We start from the raw sequence: 21,736 nt of genomic DNA on the forward strand, positions 1-21,736 counted from the left end.
CTGTGTCAGACATTATAATCTGAAATAACTCTCAGTGTGTTCTCCTAAAGTACTGATTAAAAAAAAAAGTCCATTCATTTATTTGTTCACCACAAATTATGTTGTGCCTGGTTCTGTATTTGAGAAGTTGCACATAATCTGTATTGGGAATAAAGTAATTTATGTTTTCTAAAATTATTCTGTAATCTTCCCATACGTGTTGTATTTTAGGGCACACGGGTAGTATTAAATGTCTTATAGTTGAGGGGCTCCAGGCATCACTCTGTTGAAATAGGGGTCTACAGATTTATTTGCCTTTATATTATCAGGGATGTATACAGATTTTGCAACAAGTTTGAATCAAGATTTGTTTCAATTTGTGTTAATTGACACAAAGTTTACGCCTTTTATGTCCAGATACAGCATTCTGTTAAAACAAAAACAACTACCTCTCTCGAATTGAGACTGGAACACAAATTAGCAACATTTATAAACAATTCTAGGGTCCCACTGTCTGGATTCAAACCCAGCTCAGTCACTAACTCCGTGCGTGACCTCGAGGAAATTACTTAAATTTTCTACATCTTTAAAATGTGGATCATAATTGGCCACTCTTACAGAATTCTTGAGGGGTGTAAATTTGAAAATACGTATTAAAAGACCTGGCACATGGTAGGTGAGAGCTAAACAAATGTTAGTAACTATTCTTATCTCTGAGTTTGTTAACCGATTTGGCAGAGGGGATGTAACATGAAAATAGAAAATCTGATCAAAGGAAAGAATTTCTTAGAAGAAGGGAAAAGATCAAGTCTGAAGATTCAAAAATGGCTAATCAAATCAGAATCTGAATTCTACCCTTCTCCCCACATTCATTAGATACTCAGCATGTTTCTAAGATTGACCCTATAATTTGTAATTTCATGGGTTCTAATCTTCTCTACTTCTGCTCAGTGCTGCGTCCTTTAAATCGGAGACTTACAAACGACAAACATCGCCACACCACTTAACTGGGGCAATCTGAGTGTTGCCAGGCCTCCGAGTGGGAGCTCTTGAGTTGCTGTGCGGGATTTGGACTGGGCAGAGTGTTACGACTCCTCCCCCGACCACCCTAGTCAGCAACCACACCCCGCTCTCCCCCCGCCCCCGCCCCGCCCCCGCCCCGCCCCCTTCTTCAGGCTTCTTAGCGCCTTTCTCTCGCGGGCCCGCCCTTCCTCAGGGCGTTAGAGCTGGGCGCAGGAGGCGGGCTCAGCGCTGACGGGCTGCGCCTCTGCAGCCGGAGGGAGGAGGGCGGGAAGGCAGGCGGAGGAGGAGGAGGAGGAGGCGGGGACTACGCCGGGCGGTAGCTGGCGCCTATCGCAGTGGGAGCAGAGAGGGTACCCGGCTGGCTCCTCTGGCGGCCTCAGCCCGGATCTCGTCGCCGCAGCGCTGCGCCTCTCCCGCCCTTGTCTCCGGCTCCACGGCCCCAGGCACGGCGGAGGCGGCGGAGCTGTGGGCCACTGGTAGGTTGCACGGCGAACGACGGTTCCGTCTGCAACCTTTTGTGCTGCAGAAAAGGTGGTGGTGATGGGTGGGTGGGGGGTTGCCTCAATCACCGATTCCCGGTGCGAGACCCAGTCGCGGCGCCGCCCCTTCCTCCCTGCCTCGTGTCGGGCCCGGGCGTGCGGTGCCGGCGCAGAGCTAGGGGACCACGGCCCGGCGGGCCTCAAAAAATGGGCGGCGAGCGACCTCAGCGACCCCCGGGTTTGGCGGTCTGATACCCTCCGCACCCGAGCAGGGGGCTGGGGGCTGGTGAACTGGGTGGGGCCCTGGCGGGGTGCCGGTGCCGGTGCCCGCGGTTCCTTGGCCCAGGGGTGGGGTCGGAGACGCCGTGAGTGTGCAGCGCGTGTGAGTGAGTGTGCGGGGGCGTGCGCCCCCGTGTGCGCGCGGCGTGCGCTCGCCGAGGAGGTGCGGGACTCAGCGACCTGGAGCGCCTCTCCCGCTGTGCGGCGGTGCGGAAGTCTGGGCGCGTTGGCGCGCACGCTGGCTCCTCCGCCGCCGTGCCCGCACCGCGGGGCAGCGGGCCTAGGGGCCCCATTCAGAAGTAGCTCCTTGCCGGGCCTGGTGCGCATCTGGCCCTTTGCCCGGACCGCGTGCCGGGTGCTACTGCTCGGGCCAGATAGCGCCTCGGGGCGAGCTCTGACGGCCTTATCTCGCCGTCTCTCCTCGCCTGCGCTGCAATCTAGGTGGCGAGGCCGCCCGGGAGCCCTCAGCCAGCGCCCGCTGCACGTCTGCCGGTGTGGCGGGGGCGGACGGACCCATCGTGGCCTGGGGCGCTCGTGTGGATTGGGGCCGGGTGCTGGCCAGAAGCGAAAGCAGCAGATGTCTTTGGGCATCAGTGCCCTCGCCCCACCTGTCGCGGGTGGACTTTGGGCCGGGTGGGGGGCGAAGGAGAGGGATTTCCAGGCTGGCGGCAGTCAGACCTTGAACAGGCGGCCCCATTGTGAAGCTGCCAAACTCTCTCTAGTGGTGGAATCTGCGAATCTCTGCCAGAAAGGAGATGGGAACGCGAAAGGAATGATGGCCCCGTCCCTTTCCCCTTGCAAGGGTTCGGCATCCTTAGGGTCTCCCTGCTTCTCCACTCAGGCCAGTTTGCCCTTGTGTAGGTTACTGATTTGTGTCAAGCAAAGATGCTGAGTGTGTATGTATATGGCTGTGGAGCATAGGTAAAACTGAAGCTGGAAACTTTTTAATCATTCCGGGAAAGAGGAAGAATGGAGACAGTAGCGTTTTGTAGCGTTCTTGCTACTCCCAGTCAAACGAACAGTTCTCGCATAACGTTTCTGATGTTTGTAGGCTCTTCATTTTACATTGTTTTTCTCAGATGAGCCACACTACAATTTAGAGTTGCTAGCCGCTGTTTTTTTTTTTTTTTTCTTCTTCTTCTTTTTTTTTTTTAACCCTGTAGAGCAGATTAGCCACTAGGGAGATAGAAATGACCTCTTCCCAAAGTTTATTTTCCCAGTCATTTCAAAATACAGTATCGGTCATTATTGCACAGGCTTTTGGTACTTTCTTGATTCAAGACCACAGTTTATGCTTACACAATTATATTTAATGAATGTTTCACAGATGTCTTGGTGTTTTTATTATGTAACTGTGTATGCATTATAAACGTAATAAAGTGACCCAGATGAAATACAAGGATTAATGAGCCCAGAGACCTCTTGATTTGATAAGAACTAGTGTTTAGAATATGCTTCTGCCAACATTTTAGTTTATTTACTTGCAACTATTCTAGGATATAAGATAGAGGGTATTTATTGATCTTACGTAATGGTCAGTGAATTTGTTTCCTTTCTCTGTATAATAATTTTGTATACTTTGGAGAGCTGTTAATATGCCTTAACCCTTACAAGTATTAGTGTGGTGGGAGTAATAGAACTTTATATACAGAATTTAAATTTTTTTGCTGATTATATCCTCTAGGGGAAAATCAACTCTTTTCCTCCAAAGAGAACTCTGATTTCATCACAAGCCTATCAAATTCTTGGTTTTAAGTTTTCATTTAGAAGGTTAGCCACTTCAGCTGTGTATACCTGTCCATCTAAGTTATGTTTACTAAGAGGCAAATAGCTTGTAAAGATGGCAATATAGACCCACATTTCCAGTTACTATCAGTCATATTTGTAATGAAACTGGATTTTTTTCTAAAAGTAGAAGGATGACTTTACATAAATTTAAGATATTAGTAATCTAGTTTTAATTTCTACTAGCAGAAATAGAAATAAAATGAATGCTTCACTTTAAGGAATTTGCTATTAAAACAACTGATATTAGAAAGAGAAACTAACTTTTGTCTTTCTGAACTGATTGTGGGTTGCCTCTCCAGGTTGGTGTGGTTAGTGATTTGTTTGTAAGGTCAAAGATAGTTTCAGAAAAGTCACACCCTACTTAACAACTTTTCTTAAAAATTATTGATTGTTTAGCTTTTATGAGTTGCAGTGGAAGAGTAAGTATTTTAAAGTAACCCTTAAGATGAGCATATAGGTGTAGCTAAGCGTTTTGTTTTCATTGTGAGTGTTGTACATTGATTTGGCAGGTAAACCCTTTCATTTCTGCTCAGTGTTTTGTTACTGAAGAGATATTTTAGTCCTCTTTTTTATTATTAGAGTAATCTTTGGGAATAGTGGTAGCAAAATATATTCATTAGTCTGAATGGAACTTTAACAAAATTTGTTTTTTTCCCAAATGCTTTTTCGTTATTGATCTCTCATATAGCCACTCTGAGAAGACTACCTGCGTCCTTTTTTTTCCCCCCCTTTTTTGGGAGCTAGAATTAGAATCTATAACTTCTACTCTACCAATTTTCTTTGCCTAAATTTTATTTTGCTTTTCATAATATAATCTTCAATGATTCATGTAATTTGTTTACCAGAATTCTCATGGGCTGTATGCTGGCCTTCATGTGGTATTTTGTTACATTATTTTTTCTTACTGCTACTTTGTTAATGGATCTATGATGAAGCCGGGATTTGTGCCTTTTTTTTTTTTTTTATGTATAGGGATTTTGTGTGGGCTTGAAAATTTCCATAAGGAGCTTCTGTATTTTGGGGAAAACCACTCCCTTCTTTGGGTTCCCATTGCCATTCAGGTTTACTGTTATGTGTGTTAGTTAGATTTATGTATTTCCATGTCCTTCTGTCTTCCCCTCTTGTCTGGTCTCAGGCTTCACTTTTAATGTTCGTCCCAGTGCCTGAATAATGCTGTGACATAGTAAGACCCAGGAAATATTGTTGAATGAATGAATGAGTAAATGAATAATTGAATGAGTGCATACACCCAAGGGAATAATACCCCTCCAAATTGTACAGAAATCCACTACACAGGCAGAAAGCTCTTTCTTTTTTAATTCATTGCCTTTCCATTATTAGATACGTGACTTTTGAGTAGAATAACGATATAATCGCCAAACTACGACACTTTTGAGAGATAAAGGGGGTGCTGTAAATAATTATGCCCGGACACTGGCTGTGAACTGAGACATAGGGTCATTCTGCTTTTAAAAGACATTCTTTATATACCTTTGATGATACCTATCACCTTGCCTGAGAAAATGTGATACACTTGCTAGTTAATGTTTTCAAACTTCTCTTTTTGTAGAAGCTTCATTTGCAGTCAAATGTTGGGTGTCTTCTGCTTAGTTACCCATGGCTTCCCTTCCCAGAGGCCTGTGGGCAGCTCTTGGCCATGCTTAATTTTTCCTATTTTCGTTGCTTACAGGACAGTGTCACAGGGCTTCTGTTTGTTTCAGCTGCTGATAGCTGGAAGCATTATATACTCTAGCCTTTGCTCTGTTTACTTCCGGCTGTTTTCTATGCAGTATTTAGTCCATCTTGTAAGAATTTCACCTAGTTCTTTTGCCTCTTGTTGACTATTTCTGAGAGGAGATCCAGTGATACTTTACCAAGACTTCATGTTCAAAACATGGCCAAAATCATAAGTATTAGAGATTAATAGATTTTAAAGTATTTTTAGAAGAAAAAGTGTTATTTGGAAGGTATGTGTTTTGGGAACTTTTGAATTACAGTCTTTTAGTTGTTTTTATTGGGAGATGAGAGTAAAATCCTTATAATTTTTTACTAGACTTCTTTATAGACAGTCTCTTAAAGAAGCTATATGCTTATACTAGTTTCTGACCTTATTCTTTTTAGTTAAAATGTCTTGTTTTGTTTTTTGTCTTTTTTTTTTTTTTTACCATTGTCATCCTCCTCCTCCTCTTCATGGCACCTGTGCATGGGTAGCATACAATCACAGACCAGACACTAAACAGAGTCAGAAATGAGTGAAAAATGAGGAATGGAGCAGAGTTCCTTCACCTTGGTTTTGCCTTGTGTTGCTCCTTTGGACTCTGTTTGTGTTCTATTTTGGGCTTGGCACAGGCATAATAGGGATAATCAGTTACTACACTTTGTTTACTATGAAATTACCGACCATTTCCTAGACTCCCACATAAGCTCCAGTGCAGGAGTTGGATAATTACTTTAAAGCTCTTCTGCTTTCAAATCCAGGATAAAGTTTTACGTTGATTTTCCTTTCAATGTTGAAAAAATGTTGGAGATGTTTCTCGGTTTTCAGTCTAGATTTCTAAAAGTCTAAATGAAATCTGTCTTACTTTGTGATAGATACAGCCCTGAAAAATTAAGTGGAGATATCTCTCTGTATTTGGTATCCAACCACATAACCAGCAAATATTGGCTGATAGAAACATTTTTTTTTCCTGCCTTACAATTTATGATTTAAAAAAAAAAAGTTATAAACTCTTACAAGAAAGGGTCCAGGATTTAGAATGATTTTGCCTAAGTCTCTCCACTGTGTGCCTTAGAATCCTAACATTTTCAAGTTAGAAGTAACCCTAGAGTTAGTAATGAAAGCTACTTGCCTCCAATCATCTCACAGATGAGGTGATAGAACTTTTAAATAAAGTGTGGGGAGCTACACATTTTAAACAGAATTCCTCTTACAGAAAGTAATTAATATACGTTTTTCAGGAACATGATTATTGTGTAAAAAAACTACATACCTGGGCTTATCATTGAACAGAGCCATGTGTTTATAAGGTGATGTCAGTGGGCTTTGGAGCCAGATGGATTGGGGTTCCGATTCTTGCTCTGACTCTAAAATGGTATATTACTTGATCGAATACTTTAAAATGGGGGTAATAGTTTCCTGATGGAGTATATAGTTGTTAAGATTAAATGATATAAATTGCATCTAGCTTTTGGATTGTAGAAGATACTAAAAAATTGTTCTAAAGTTAATTTTAAAAAAGTTTCCTTTCCCCATTAAAAATCCATTTACTTAAATAAGAAATCAGTTTGAAGTTAGTATCGGGGAGATTCTCTGGGGGTAATGATAGTAAATTAAAAACTGGTTAGGTAACACTTTTTGTTACATTGTACTTTATTTTCTGTTAAAACCAGAGGCTTTGTTAGTGGAGCAGACTTAATTATCTAGGCTTCTTGGTTACCCAACTTGAAAATAGTGGCAAAAGAAATGAAAGGAAAGGTGTCTGTGAACTGAACCTAAATAAGTTCTGAAGATTGAGAAACATGTTGGTTTCTCTGAATGATAGTTCTTGGTACATTAGTTCCTTCTAGGGTCTCAAGCTGAGGAACCAGTTACCTTTAATTTGGTAATAATCCATTTCCTTTGGATAAAACTCTTCTGTGCTGGTAAGGAAACTAATACAGTGACAATTGTTTTTGAAAACATGTTGAACTGTTGTGCCTTCTTCAGGCTCTGTGCAACTATGTAGGTAAAATGAACCCATTCAGCTCATTTGAGCCACCACCTGCCCCCAACAAGTTAAGCACAACAGAAAACACAAGGACCAAAGAAACCTTTACAGATGGAAAAACTTTGAGGTGTTTTCTTGGTCTCAATGAATTAACCCAGTTAACTAGGGTGGTAGGAGGTAAAGATAGATTTTCTTACACATTTCCTCCCCAGGTAAGAGGTGAAAGGCACAGAAGAGATGTTAGAAACTATAAGCAATGTAATAACTATAAAGAAGTGTTTTTCTAGTTGTTCTTTTTTAAAAAAAAAAAATAGTTTTCCATAAACTTTCAAGTCATTTGCCTCAGCAGTCATATGAAGGATTTTTATTGTTGCTATTTTATGACTAAAAAGAGTAGACACCAAAATTTAATTGCATAATAATATCAGACATTTGCAAAGGGCTTTGCAGCACGCCAAATATGTTCACCTACTACTTATTTGATCCACATAACAACTGTATGAGGGAGGAGGGATGGTATTGTCCTCATTTTAAAAATTGCTATTTATTCAAGGTCAAGAGGCAGAGGTCTTAGCAAGACAAGGGCTACGACCTATTCTGCTGACCCTAGCCTCAGTGTTATTCTTCCCATAGGATACTGTGAGTCTGTTGAGCAGATGAGTAGGATAAGGACGGTGGAACCAACATTTAAACTGCTGGTTTTTCTTGGCTCTTTATTTAGCTCACTTAGCTACTGTTAGTCTCCAGATAGAGTTTAAGCAACAGAACACAGAGGAACAAGCATGATAAAAGTGTTTGAGGTTTCATTTAGCTGAGCAAACGCAAAATTACTTTAATTAATTAATATTTTATGCTATATAATCTGTACCTGATGTTAGTACCTCCTGCTAATTTCATCCTGTTTTGCAGTTAGAATTGATGTAATTGCTTTATAAGTTGTGTTACTTGTTAAATTAAAGTTTTATCTTTCTATTTTATGTTTAGTATTTGGAGTAGAGCAGAAAAATTATTATGCCTGTGCTCCCTTGGGACTCATTGGAAATTGTACTGTGACATCTTCTGGGATTTAGTCTGGTGAGTTATATTTTGTATTTTCTGTTTGTTAACCAGTTGTATGAACATAATAGTATAAAGTGTTTTAAGGACTATATAAACAGATGACTATGAAATGTCAGTATATTATTACAAATATATATACTATAATTGTGAAATTTTGAATGGAGAGAACTGAAATTATTTTTTAAAATGCTAATGTTACTATATTTGAAATATTTGACTTTTTGATTGAGGACATTTTCCTTTTTTTATTCTTGTAAGATAAAGGAGGTCTTGTGGAATAATATTTTGAAATATAGTAGTTAAGAGGTCGTTGCTTTAATTTCAGGGGCATTTTAGTAAAAACATTAATCTCCAAAGATTGGTGAAATCATTTGCAAAAAGTTTAGCCATGTATTATCATATGGAAAGAATGGCAAACAAGTGACTGAAAGGAACATCATTTTCACTTAGTCGCTTCGCAGTTCACTGCAAGTGTGACGTTCCTTTTGTCACATCATGAATTTGAACTGTTAAAAATAGGCAATAGTGCTGCTGATGTCTTCCTGTAGTTGTCTTTTTTCAGTGTGTCATCTGTGTATCTGGGCTGAAATTGTCTGGGTTGCTCCAAGTCTTTGAAGGGGAAAAAAAATGTAATAATCTTTTTAGCATTAAAAAAAGTTATATTAGTGTTAGTTCATGCTTTGGTATGTTATTGTACTTGGCCAATGTCTTTGTAGCAAGGCCAATGTCCTTGCTTTGAAGTCACATAGAGTGATCATAATCTTTTGAAAAAACAGTTTATTGTAAGTGATTTCCAAATTAGCAGTCAGCAGAATGAGTCAAAAGAATGATGAGGAAAAAAACCCACCGTTTTCATCTGGTAGATATAGTCTGTCAAATTTATGAAACTGTATTTTAAAACACTGAAAAAAATGGAAGCATAACTAAAATTTTCAGTTTTGAAGAAAAGAGCAGAAGTTTGAAAACTGTAAGTACAAAGTACTTTTAGAGGTTATTGAATAAGAAATGATGTGGCTGGGTCATTAACTCATCCAGTTGAAATAAAGCACAAAACTGGGAGCAGTGACGGGTGCAAGCTACAGGAATGTGTGTGTGTACTCTGTATCTATCTGTTTCCATTTGGGTACATGTGTACATGTTATATATGTAAATAAAAAGATATTGTAGCAGAGCTGCAAAAGGGAAATGAACCAACCTTAGAGGAAGTGAGTTACCTGTCACTGAAGGTGTTCAAACATAAATTGGACCAGCATTAAAATTCCTTCTGATTTAGGGATAACGAGATCAGAAGAATTTTAAAGACTTTTAAAATTTAGAGGACCATGAAAAACTTAGAAATATATGACAAGGTTTTTTTTATTTTTTAAGTTTGGTTTACTGACATACAATTTATATGTAGTAAAATTCACCCTTTTAAGCTGTATAGTTTGATGAGTTTTGACAAATGCATCCATTAGTGTAGTGACCAGTACAGTCAATGTATAGAATATTTTGATCCCCGCCTCCTCCCCACACCCATTCCCTTGTGTCCCTTTATGTAGTCTGTTCCCTCCTCCCAACTTCAGCCCTTGGCAGTCATTGAATAATTTCTTTTCTGGTACTTTCCTCTCTTCCAGAATGTCATATAAATGGAATCACACAGTATGTAGCATTTTCTGTCTGCTTCTTTCACTTAGTGTAATCTTAGTTTGCTCCCTCTCATGGCTGAGTACTATTCCATTTTGCGGATGGACCACAGGCTCTTTATCAGTTACCTTGTTGGTAGATGTTTGGATTGTTTCCAGTTTTTGGTGATTATGAATGCAGCTGTTATAAACATTCACATCCAGGTCTTTGAACATATATTTTCATTTTTCTTAGGTAAATACCTACAGATAGGGTAGGTGGGTTGTTTAATAGCAGTTATTTAACTTTCTAAGAAATTGCCAAACTGTTTTCCAAAGTGACTGTACCTGACAGGTTCTAAGAAGCTAAAAGAACTGTATCAAAGTGTGTGCAAATTTATTTTTATTTTATATCCAGTTTTAACAAGTTTAGTTGGCAGATGTTTTTTAAGCCAACAGTGGATTAGAAACAGTTAATTGGAAGGCCTCAGGGGTAGTTTGTTAGCAATTGGAAGCAGCCAAAAATGATATTCACTAATGTGATTATAATTACTGGTTAAAAAAAAAAAAGGCAGAAACTTATAGCAGTGAAATTCTTCTATCTGGTAAGTTCTGTTTGACAAATTCCTAAACATGTCTGCATATTAGAATCACCTGGGGATCTTTTAAATTCAGACCCCAGGCTACCCCCTCGATGATTTAAATCACAAATCTGGGGTTGAACACAGACATCAGTGTTTTTTGAAACTCCTTGGATGATGTCATTGTGTAGCAAGCTTGGGAACCACGTCCTGGAAGCACAGCATGATGCGATGAAAGGAGCACTGGACTTGGAGCCAGGAGACCTGGAAGTGCGTGCTTGGCTCTGGGCAGGTCCCTGTCTTCATAGCCTAAGTGTCCTGTTCTCTGTCATCAGAGGTTCAGATAGGTGAACTCCTAGGAGATTCTGGCATTCAAACTAGATGGTTCTAGGTATCACTGGACTGATGATAATAGTCATGCTTAGGAAGTTTTCCATTTCCCAAGGAAGGGCTCTATTCTGAATGATTCCTTTCAGGTTCCTCTTGAAAAGGATTTTGTTCAAAAAAGGGATTTTTTTGTGTGTGTGTGATGACATTTTTGTTCTGTATATTTAGAGAGTAACATTATATCTGTTTTGTCTTAAATGGTGTTGCTGTGTGTTGCTAAAAACAGTTCAAGCATATGGAGCAGTTTTTTGATTACTGAGGGTGACTTTATTTTTTTTTGACAAACCTGATTTTAAAACCATTTTCTGGAATGTAGTTCTTCTCAAAAAGATGTCTTTATTTATTTATTTTTTGTATAGCAGTTATGAAACTTATCAGCTATTTTTAGAGCTAGTCTAATGAGCTGAGGTATCTAGGTTATATTTTCAAAATGTTGCTCCTGGTGCCAAAAGGAAGTTTGGCCTCTTGGAGAGTGTGCAGAGCTGGGTAGATTCCACACAGTCCCAGCCTTTGGAATGTGCTCGTCTTTGTGCAGCAGGTTGCCCTACGTGTGTGTTGTGGTTTGGACTTTCGGCTTTAGTTTCAGCCAGACTTCAGCCTGCTGTACCCAGTGTTTTTAGAATGTGCGCTGTATATCTTTTCCTAGGAAGTATTAAAGTGTTTCCTTGTCTGGCGCTGTTTAGTTTTGAATTCTCATATATTAAAAAAAAAATAGTGGCTTCTATGAACATTGACAAATCTTTCATATGTGGTGTAGATATACTTCAGTGCCATTGTTACTGATTGGATTGTGAGGGAATTTGATATTGAAGACCCTCAGGTGTCATTTAAAAAAATTATAGTTGTTCCTGTGCTTGTCTAGGAAACTCAGTTTTAAAAGCATTGTTCAACTACAAGTTGTCTTTTTTATGCTTGTTGAACTTTCTGGTCTAGACTCTCCTATGCACGGAAATTTGGCTAATTCTATTATTATAGTACTTACTATTTTCTATTTCCAGTTTTTATTTTTGCTTTAAACTGTATGAAAGGCTTTAATGCAAGCAGTAGGGTCTCTGTTGTTAGGCTTTGATTTGTAACGCTCTGCAGTGCAGAAGTTAGCACTGGATCTGACTTCTGGGTTCACATTTATTCTTACATATGCATGTGGGAGTGTACCTGTGACACATACCTGCAGGATTTATGAGAGTGCTTTGTAGCTGTTTATCTTGGCAATATGCTTTTTTGATACAAGGTTTATTTTGGAATATGAAACAAAATGCTTAGTCATGGATAGATGTGTTAAAAATAACAAACCCATAGCAGATTTTTCATGGTGAAATGTGAAGAATCTACTACAAACACAGGCTATCGCTGGATGTAGTCAGGGTAGCTGCGTTTCCTGATGAATGCCGCTTAACAAGGAATTTCGCAGTGCAAATCAGTGGATGTACACATACCAGCATATGCTGAGTTTGAGATTTTCGATCTTTATTCTTTCCTGTCACCTCCCCACTCCTTTTTTGTTTAGAGTTAGGTGCCTAGACTTCTCCCTCTTCAGCGGGGACATGACCTACAGCATTTCTGCCCTTTTGAAAGATAACTGAGAATGTTGATTGTGTAACGGCTCTTGGAATCTTGTTCCAATACTTAAATCTAGTCAGGTAATTCTCAGCAGTTTAATAGCTTTAAAAAGTTTTGTTTTCGGTCACATCATAGAGTGGAAGGTTATGCTGCTCAGTCAGCATTCTGCCCAGCTAAACAAGAAATACTTATTTGCCAATCAGCTGTCCTCCACCTAGCTCTCTTAGCGCCACACAGTAGATGTTCTTTGCAAGGGTAAAATATAAGTAAAGGGGCATTAAAAAAAATCTAAGCAATTTGCAGACTCTGGATTGCATCACTCATTCCTGCATGAATATCAAGATCTGAAGATATTCTTGTACACAGGACAGGACGCTGCAGAGACCCTGAAACCACCTCGAAGAGCTGATAGTTTTGAGACTATGCAGTTGTTTGGAGCAGAAGTACTGATGTTTTATAGCTAAAAAGTGCAGTTTTCCAGCCCTTCAAATCACTCGAGAAGTTCAGCAGGTAGCAGCTGTTATCTATGTAATACTTAAAATGAGCATTTTCATGTTCCAATACAGCAAGGCTCTTATTCAGAGAAGCATAGGCCTTGGTTACTAGGTTAAATATTTCTGTGAGTGGACAGTAAAAATAAATGCTCATTTCTTTAACTTTCTGGTTAAGTATTGTTTTCTCCAGGGAGTGTGTTGTTTGCCTCAGTGAAGTATGGTAGGTTTCCTACACCAGGCTGCTTGGTTGAGATTCCCAGAGCTATTAAACTACACCTTCTTCTTAACCTAGGTTTAAATCATTATCTATCAGGTAGATATCTGAAGAGCCTGTTGGATAGTTTTGCCCAAGCCAAGTGACATTTTTTATGCTGTTATTGGCTGCTGGAAACTTGACCACTGATAGTTACTCCTCTAACAGTAGTGTCTGTCTCATGTCACATCAAATCTTGACCTTTATGCATTGCTTCATTCACTTTCTTCACTTTTCTGATTTTCTAGGTTCTTATTTTCCAACTGGCATATAATTTCTGACTTTTTCTCTCAAACCTTTGTGTCCTGCCATCTGTTATCCTCAACCCCTACAGATTCTAAGAATTCCTGATGGATCTGCCTTGATGCAGCAGGATTGGCTCAGTGAGGGAACAAACTTTAGATGATCTCATTGCCCAGAAGCCTGTGCCCACTCTTCTTTACTGTGACTTTGTACACGGTTAGCTTGCTTAGCAATTTTTATACTCATAGGCAAAAAAAGATGATTTTCAGCCTAGCCTCTGTTTGAATTATTACCCAGTTCAGAATGGGTGGGTTGTGACTTCATGGATTTTAGGAAGTTTATAATATACTAAAATGAGAGGGTGGAAATCCCATGGACTGTCATGGACTGCCAGATTTGGAAGAAACCTAGACCACTGTGTCACTTAATGTGGACTGACAGCTTGAGTATCACTACTGGGTGACTCTCCGTGGGCGGGCGGCCTGGCGTGTGTGTGCTCTCCGAATCCACCACAGCCCTGGTTGTTTGGGCCTCGCTGACCTTCTCTCCTTGTCTTTCAGAATGAAGTATCAGAGAATCACTTCCTACCTGTAGCTGCCGGTCAGGTTAGGTATGTTATAGGCCTTGGATCTGTCCTCTTGTGTTCTTTCTGGGCTACAGAATTGGTGAGAAAGGAAGGATTAATTTGTCATTTGGCCTAGAGTAAACATTTGTTTGTTCAGCATAAAATTTGATGAGGCTTCACAAGGCCCTCAGGCTTATTATATGAGAAATTTTCAGGTTTCTATATGCGTAACAAGGTTGGTGGTAGTCACCTACTGTCCCCATCCTCTCAACAGAGAAATAAATTACACAATCCAATAAAAATTTATGTTTACAGTAATAAAATAGAATAAAGCCAATTACTTTAGACTTAGAAGGGCTGAGGGACTAAGGTATTTATGTTAAATTAGTCTTAAGATTTAGAGTAACAAGTAAGTAAGCAAAACTATGGATCACTTTGGCATTTGCTTTATCTCAGGAATCATTATTGATGTTAGTTTTCAGTTGTGCAGTAGATGTTTGGACCATAATGAGGACAGGACAGCATCTGGGTACTTTTTTTTTTTTTTGGTGAGGAGGTAATTAGGTTTATTTATTTTTGATAGAGGTACTGGGGATTGAACGCAGGACCTTGTGAATGCTAAGCACATGCTCTACCACTGAGCTATATACCCTCCCAACTTGGAAACTTTGTCATAGTCTTGATTTGTTTCTTTTCTAATGAAGGAAAAGAAAGTACAGCATGCAAATGAAGGAATAAAATTGTGGCTTTTTTTAAGCTTTCTGATTGCTTGGATTTTAAATGAATACCCAAACTTTTTAGAAAATGCTTCAATTGGGAGAAGGATATTTGTTTTACAAAAGGATTCTTGGGAATTATTTAATATACTAGCCTTTTCAATAAACATTTAATCTTAAAATCATGTTATTTTTTGACATATTGACATTTTGATTAGTGATCTGAGACATTTAAAGCTGTGATCTTCTAACTGAAGACCAAGTAGAAATAAAGTTTCTCAGAAGTAATATTGTAACTCAGTTTCCCCTTAGCATTTTATTTTCCAAAATTTGATTTATCTACAGTTTTCTGGGAACCTGGCCGTTGTTTGTGGTACTTCTTGCTGGGGTTTTTCCAGAGTGTGCAATACAATCATTGTAATGAACATTGCTGGCATTCATTGTGAATTGTTTTGCTATTTACTAAACTATTCAAAAGTGTATGATCTTAGGTATTGTAGGATAAAATAACATCAGATCGGAGGTATTTTTTTATCATTATATTGTCAAATAATGTTTGATTTTTATATATGTTTAATAGTAAAAATGGCCTGATTTACTGAATTTAGGATTAACTTTTAAACTACCAAGTGGTTTTCTTTAATTGACTGGAGATATGGAGGAAGGAACATTTACAGGGTTTGGGGAACTTTCCCTTAAGACTCATCCATACCTTAAAAAATTTTTTAGGTCTAAATTGGATTCTTTTTAGAGGTGAAAAAGCTTCTTATTAGCTTTTGTCTTTTCTTATATGCTCCTTAAACACAACTGAGAAGAACTGCAGGTGTGAAGAGCTGAGCGTGTTGTGTTAAATGATGAAACATGTACAGATTTTAATTTTCTTGTTGGAAACATATTGTGGATTCTTGTGAAATTGTGTATGATTATTTTATTTGCTTCATTTAAGTTGAGATCTATATTTGATTTGCTTAGTAATTGCAAAAAGGAATCAACTTTGTGTGACTGAATGGAGCACTGCATTTAGAGAACTATTGTTTTCTATTTGCTTCTCCATCTGAACCTTTTACTAGTCCTTCAGACTTTAATTTAACCTGCTTTCAAATTCTTGAAGGCAAAGGAGTTGTAGTCGTTTCATGCCTGCTGTGGAACGTTTAACAGACACAGATAAAAATCTGTCCGTGGTGCATGGGCTGTTTTTCGGGCCAGTGTGATTTCACGCTCCCTGAGCCTTTTAAAACGGCCCGGCTTGGCCTGGGGTTCTGCGCATTGTGCTTTTCTAATCTGAGTCTGTCTGCTTTTAGGAGTGTGCAGACTTGTGTGTGCAGACTGGTGCCTAAAATGGAAGTAGATGTTAATGGAGAGTCCAGAAGTACCCTGAGCACCCTGCCCTTGCCCGTGGCCGAGGCCAGCTCCCCGGGAAAGGCAGAGGCAGAGAAGCCCCGCTGCTCCAGCACGCCGTGCTTCGCCCATGCGCCGGACTGTGTCAGGCTACCAGATCCTCCACATGGACTCTAACTATTTGGTTGGCTTCACGACTGGTGAGGAACTCCTGAAGTTAGCCCAGAAGTGCACAGGAGGTGAAGAGAGTAAGGGAGAAGCCATGCCTTCCTTGCGCTCCAAACAGCTGGATGCAGGACTTGCACGTTCCTCTCGTTTGTACAAAACCAGAAGTAGGTACTACCAGCCGTATGAGATTCCAGCTGTCAACGGCAGGAGGCGAAGGCGGATGCCCAGCTCAGGAGACAAGTGCACTAAATCGTTACCTTATGAACCTTACAAGGCCCTCCATGGGCCTCTGCCTCTTTGTCTTCTTAAAGGTAAGAGGGCTCACTCCAAATCTCTGGACTACCTCAATCTAGATAAAATGAACATCAAGGAGCCAGCTGACACAGAAGTGCTACAGTATCAGCTTCAACACCTAACCCTCAGAGGGGACCGTGTGTTTGCTAGGAATAATACATGAGTGACTTGCAGAGGGTGTAAACCAGTTTAGGTCAGCCTACGCACTTGGCTAGTGAATTCCACTGTTGTACCCTGTACAGGACTCTTTACATTATAGATGGTTATATCAGCTAAGTGTTCCTGGAACATGAAAATTGTTTGGATCAAATTTTGAATACAGGAATGAAATCACAGGTACTTGAGGGGAAATCATTCTAGAGCACGCAACTGCAAAGAAAACAGAATGTTGACCATTAGTTTGTATAGCTTTTTAGCTAGGAGAAAAAGGCTTTGGGACAGTAATATCATCTTTTAAGATTCTGATACTCAAATTGGGAATGTTATCTGCTTGGTTGTTGCTGACTTGGTATGATTCATTCATTAGAAATTTATATCTTAAGTACTCAAGTACTTCTTTAATCTCTGTATTTTACTATAAAATGTATGTAATGATTTGTTTTATGAAATTTAGAACTTGAACATTGCTAAATTGGACCACTTTTTATTTTTAAATATTGAGTTTAAATATTTTATAACTGGTTTTGCACTGAAAAAATTAACATTTCAGATTGACAAGAGAATAATCTTTACTTGCCTCAATAATATTGTTGAGCAATGAATTTTTTATTTCCGCATGGAAAGTTATTGATCTCTATGGCTGTAAAATATTTCTTTATAGCATTATTAAAGTGTGTCTTAATAAAATTAAATTTGGGATACAAAGTATTTATTTTACCACGGGTGGGGGGAAGCTTTTCCCGAAAGTTTCCAATATAAAGATTTCATAAGTTGAAAAAGTTTCCTTAGTGTTTATTTTCTAATTTAAAATTCATCTGGAACTTTAAAGTGGAAAGGATTCTTTACATTGTGGATTATAGGCATAATAATGTTTGCATCTGAATGTTTTCTGTAAGTGAATGGAACTTTAATAGAGAAACTCATGATTTCTGCTATCTAATGCTTAAACTAAGTATGAAGTGATACCATTCAGCATGGCATCGAGTCATTCCAGTTTTAGTTCTGTGCAGCGCAGGCACTCATTGAAATTCCAGTTTCTAGGATTAGTGCAGGAGCCTAAAGTGCTTCTACAGTTTTAATGGGTTAATCCTGGATTACTTAACAATTTATGTCAATTGCACTGGTTTAATTTGTTGCTAAAGAAATAATGCCCTGGCTTTAGTAACAAATACAGCTCAACTAGTCTTGAATATATTCTGGAAGAAAAAAAAAAATGTATGTAACTTACCTTTTGTAAAAGTTTCTGTTTCTTTTTTTCTTTTTTGACTCTTGAAGGTGCAATTTATTAACTGAACTGGCATTTCTGGCAGCATAGACCTACTTATTTTAAGTTTTATTTTGGGGGCTGTGAGTTTCTAAGGTGTTAGGAATCTTGCTTATAAAATAAAAACACCTTTTAATTAAATAAGTGGCTCATTTCTGGTGCAGTTCTGACTGTTGTTTCACCAGAATGAATGACAAACTCTATTTAGAGCAGAATAAGTATTAGAAAACCCTAGGAACTCTTAATCAACATTTATTATACTTTGACTGAGGCAAACCATGAGAAAGAGCCTCAGGGAAGTTGGCCCATATCTCACTGAGTTGATCAGATTTCTTGGTGGGCTGGAAATATTCAGCTGTTGTACATTTTGAAGTAAATTGCACCTTTGTAACATATTGTATTGACGAATGATCACTAAGATTAACTATATCCATACAGTCATTAGTTTGACAAGACATAGAATCCTGTCAGATGCCAAAGACTTGGGATTTTTACGTTTAATGATTAAACACCATTATTTATTGATGATTTTACCCTGTGGAACTGTATTATTTCTAACTATGAAATAAAAGGGTGATGTAAACACACACCGTTGTGTTGTGCTTTAACTAGGTTCACCTCCAACAGGCCAGTTACTGTTCGAAGATTTGCCTAAGCACTTATTTTTAGACCCCATTTTAAAGTTTTTGTTTAAAAAGATTAAAATAATTGTGCTTTTGGTGCTCCTTCACATTTCAAAGTAAAAGATGTATTCATGGCATTGATATGTGTTCAGTCGCACAGTTGTGATCTGTCCCTACCCGTGCGCCTACATAATTTCTTAAGCAAAATAAAAATATGTAGCTGGTGTTTTTTTTGGTTTTGGTTTTGGTTTTGTTTTCACATAAAGATAGGTGTGAAACTCTGTGGCAGAATTGAAGGGGGTTAAAAGTTTGAAGTGTGGCATATTTGCTATTATCTGATTAGCAAAGATATATAATTAAAGTTTGGTTTCCTAGAAAGAAAGTCACAAAACTCAAGGTCAGTAGTTTTCAAAGTGTGTTTGCCGAGCTCCTTCACTAGCTCAGTCTTGCTTTCCCTGCACTTCGTGCTTGTGCCCCTGTAGTGGGCCATGGTGTCCTCCTAAGAAAAAAGGGGAGGCTGGATATCTTTTAGCTGACCCACCCCCCCAATCGCCTCTTCTTTAGCATGGTTTCTACTTTTAAATTTTTTTCCCTCTATTTTCGTTCAGTTTGATATCCGTGCTAAACAGGGCATCCTTGTGTCCATAGTACACCTACCAGTGTTACCCTGCCTAAACATTGCGGTACCACACGTGCGTTATTTTTTGTTTGTTTGTTTGTTTGTTTTGCAAAAAATACCATATTTCAGAGGCTCAGCTGATGCATGAAGTAGTAGTAATGGACTTTCAGTCCTTGCCTCATTCTCAGGTGATCTTCTTCTGCACCTTGACTTCCATCTGGCTGTGTCTGCACCTCTGGTTCCAGGGCTGCTAAAGTCAGCAGTCAGGGAAGGGAAGACTCAGTGGGGATGGACTGAAATGTAAACTCGTGCAGAACCTCCCACATCCTGCCAACTCCAGCTCCGCTGGGCGACTGCTGCGGCTCCTTGAGTCCTGTCCATTGCTCCTTAAGCCGAATCATGCCCAGGTGTGGCTCACTGGGGTCATTTCCTTCCCTGAGATATTTATGTAAATGATTTCAACATTTGGGGTTCAGGGAGCTTTTAGAAGATTCTAAGTTAACTTTTAAAGGCAAATTGGCCTTTCACTAAAAGAATATTACTTGATATCTTGAGAAAAGCAACCTATTTTTAACTTATTTTCTCATTCTAACGTAGTTTTTTTTTTTTTTTCAATCTTAGAAAGGCTTTTATTCCATTATAACCATTAGAGTTTTTTTAAGGGGACTTTGAAATGACTCTGGGCTAAGCAGGTTGTTCTCAGTCACAGACAGGAGGCGGTGAGACTGTCAAGCAGTTTATAAACGGCATAAATGTCCTAGAAGAGTTGGAGTGGAGAGAGAGCAAGGATGCACGTTACTGTAGTGCAGAGGACAGCAAGTAGTAAGTGAAATTGCCTTTTAAAACAATGTAATTTGATTAGCAAAATGGAAAGTGATGAGGAAGATTGCCTTGGAAATACAATAAATCTGATTATAAAGCTAGAGGTGGAGGTTGTCAGCACTTAGTAATGTGCTTTAGAATTATGAAATGGATCTTTTTGCATTTTACATTAGAAAAATATTAAGGATTCTTCTAGCTGAGGAGAATACTACTAGAAGTAAATCAAAAGAAGAATGAGTTTGATTTGTTATTTTCAGTTTTGCTGAGCCCCTCGATCACTTCTTTACTCTAGAGGGGGAGAGATACTGAATTTGTAATCTCGCTGTTGTGAAACCACTCTGTGCCAGGTTTTATTAAATGATTTCAGAGGAGAAGCCTGAAACCAGATCTCCTGAATGTTGTTACCTCAATCTTGGGGTTGTCTTTTGATGTACAGATTTATGAGAGAGCACAGGATGAGAAAAGGGAACTGTTTAAACAGAAGAACATAGCACCTTTTGGAGTCAAAGACTAGCTGCACAGACGGTGGAATCCTTAAGTGGCCCTGGCTGGGGCTCACCGCTACACCACAGAGCTCTGATGCTTCTGCTTTTGGGGAAAAGCTAGCAGCACTTTTCAAAGTTGTTACTGGATGCCCTCGAGATAGGGCTCTTACTGTGTGACTGTGGAAAGAGGAGGGGAGCACTGGGTCCATGATGTTGACCTCTAAGTCTGATTCACCAGGAAGAGTATCCTTTGCCAAACTTTTATGTAAAAGGATTATCCATGGAAGTATATATTTGTAAGACTTTGAATCCTCTGTCCCTGGCCTAATGCTTCAGTTGGGGAAAGGAACTTGGCAGTAAGAAGTTCTTGAACTTAACTGAAACTCAGATTTTGGCTCAGGAATTAGAGTTGAGGTGGCAGATACTGAGTGTGCATACCACCAGGTTCCTCACCTATGCATGTGGCAGACATCATTAATCCATCAGTGTACACTCTCCAAGTCCAGATGTGGCCTCATTATCTTTCTTAACCCAGCACTTTAGGCAGCTGCTACAGAATTGATCAACATTACACTGGAGATAAAACCTGTTTGCCTACCACACCCCCTGCAGTGGGTTACAGTGTCAATTGAAAATGGTCATTAAAATAACTGAATAACCTACGATGAAAAAGAATATGAAAAAATATATATACATATAACTGAATCACTATGCTGTATACCAGAAACTAACACAATATTGTAAATCAACTATAACTAAAAAAAAAAAAAAAAAGGGGTCTAAATATTTTTGAGTAGGAGACCATTCTGGGCCCTGTCTTCTAACCAGAGCAGAGGCGAATTAACCCAGGGGGTGCCTACTGAGAACATGCAGGCATCCTGTGGAGAAAAGGGATTAAGATGGATTTCACCTTTAAGGACATGCCTATTATCGGGAGAGGGAGGGCAAGGTAGCATAAGATGCATGCCAAATGAGTATTTTGTAGAATAAATAATCAATTTAGGAGGGAGGGGCTTAAATCCCATGGGACTGAAATCTGAGAAGGAACTATCTTGTTCCTTTTCCTGTCAGTAGTTTGGCCAAGTTATTGGATGTGCTCACTTACATTGCTGATCTGTGTAGAAGGTGAAAAAAAGTGTCTTCATGGGAAAGTTTGGGGAGATGAAAAATATGAGGAAGACAGAATCTTAAAATAATTGAATCTGAGAAGGATCAGGGCATGCCAGTAGTGTTCAGTTGTTACCTCC

The 21,736-nt window shown here is 39.3% G+C and overlaps 1 protein-coding gene across 1 annotated transcript; it reads left to right on the forward strand.

Moving 5' to 3' along the window:
• The first annotated feature begins 1,204 nt into the window (after nt 1–1,204).
• MACIR (macrophage immunometabolism regulator) lies at nt 1,205–18,793 on the forward strand. Its single transcript, XM_032476460.1, is given in 4 exon segments — nt 1,205–1,478; nt 8,240–8,329; nt 16,019–16,178; nt 16,180–18,793. Coding segments are annotated over 2 exon segments (624 nt in total). The 5' UTR covers nt 1,205–1,478; nt 8,240–8,329; nt 16,019–16,055; the 3' UTR covers nt 16,681–18,793.
• The last annotated feature ends 2,943 nt before the right edge of the window (nt 18,794–21,736 follow it).

The sequence above is a fragment of the Camelus ferus genome, chromosome 3 (assembly GCF_009834535.1).
Source record: "Camelus ferus isolate YT-003-E chromosome 3, BCGSAC_Cfer_1.0, whole genome shotgun sequence".
NCBI classification, from domain to species: Eukaryota; Metazoa; Chordata; class Mammalia; order Artiodactyla; family Camelidae; genus Camelus; species Camelus ferus.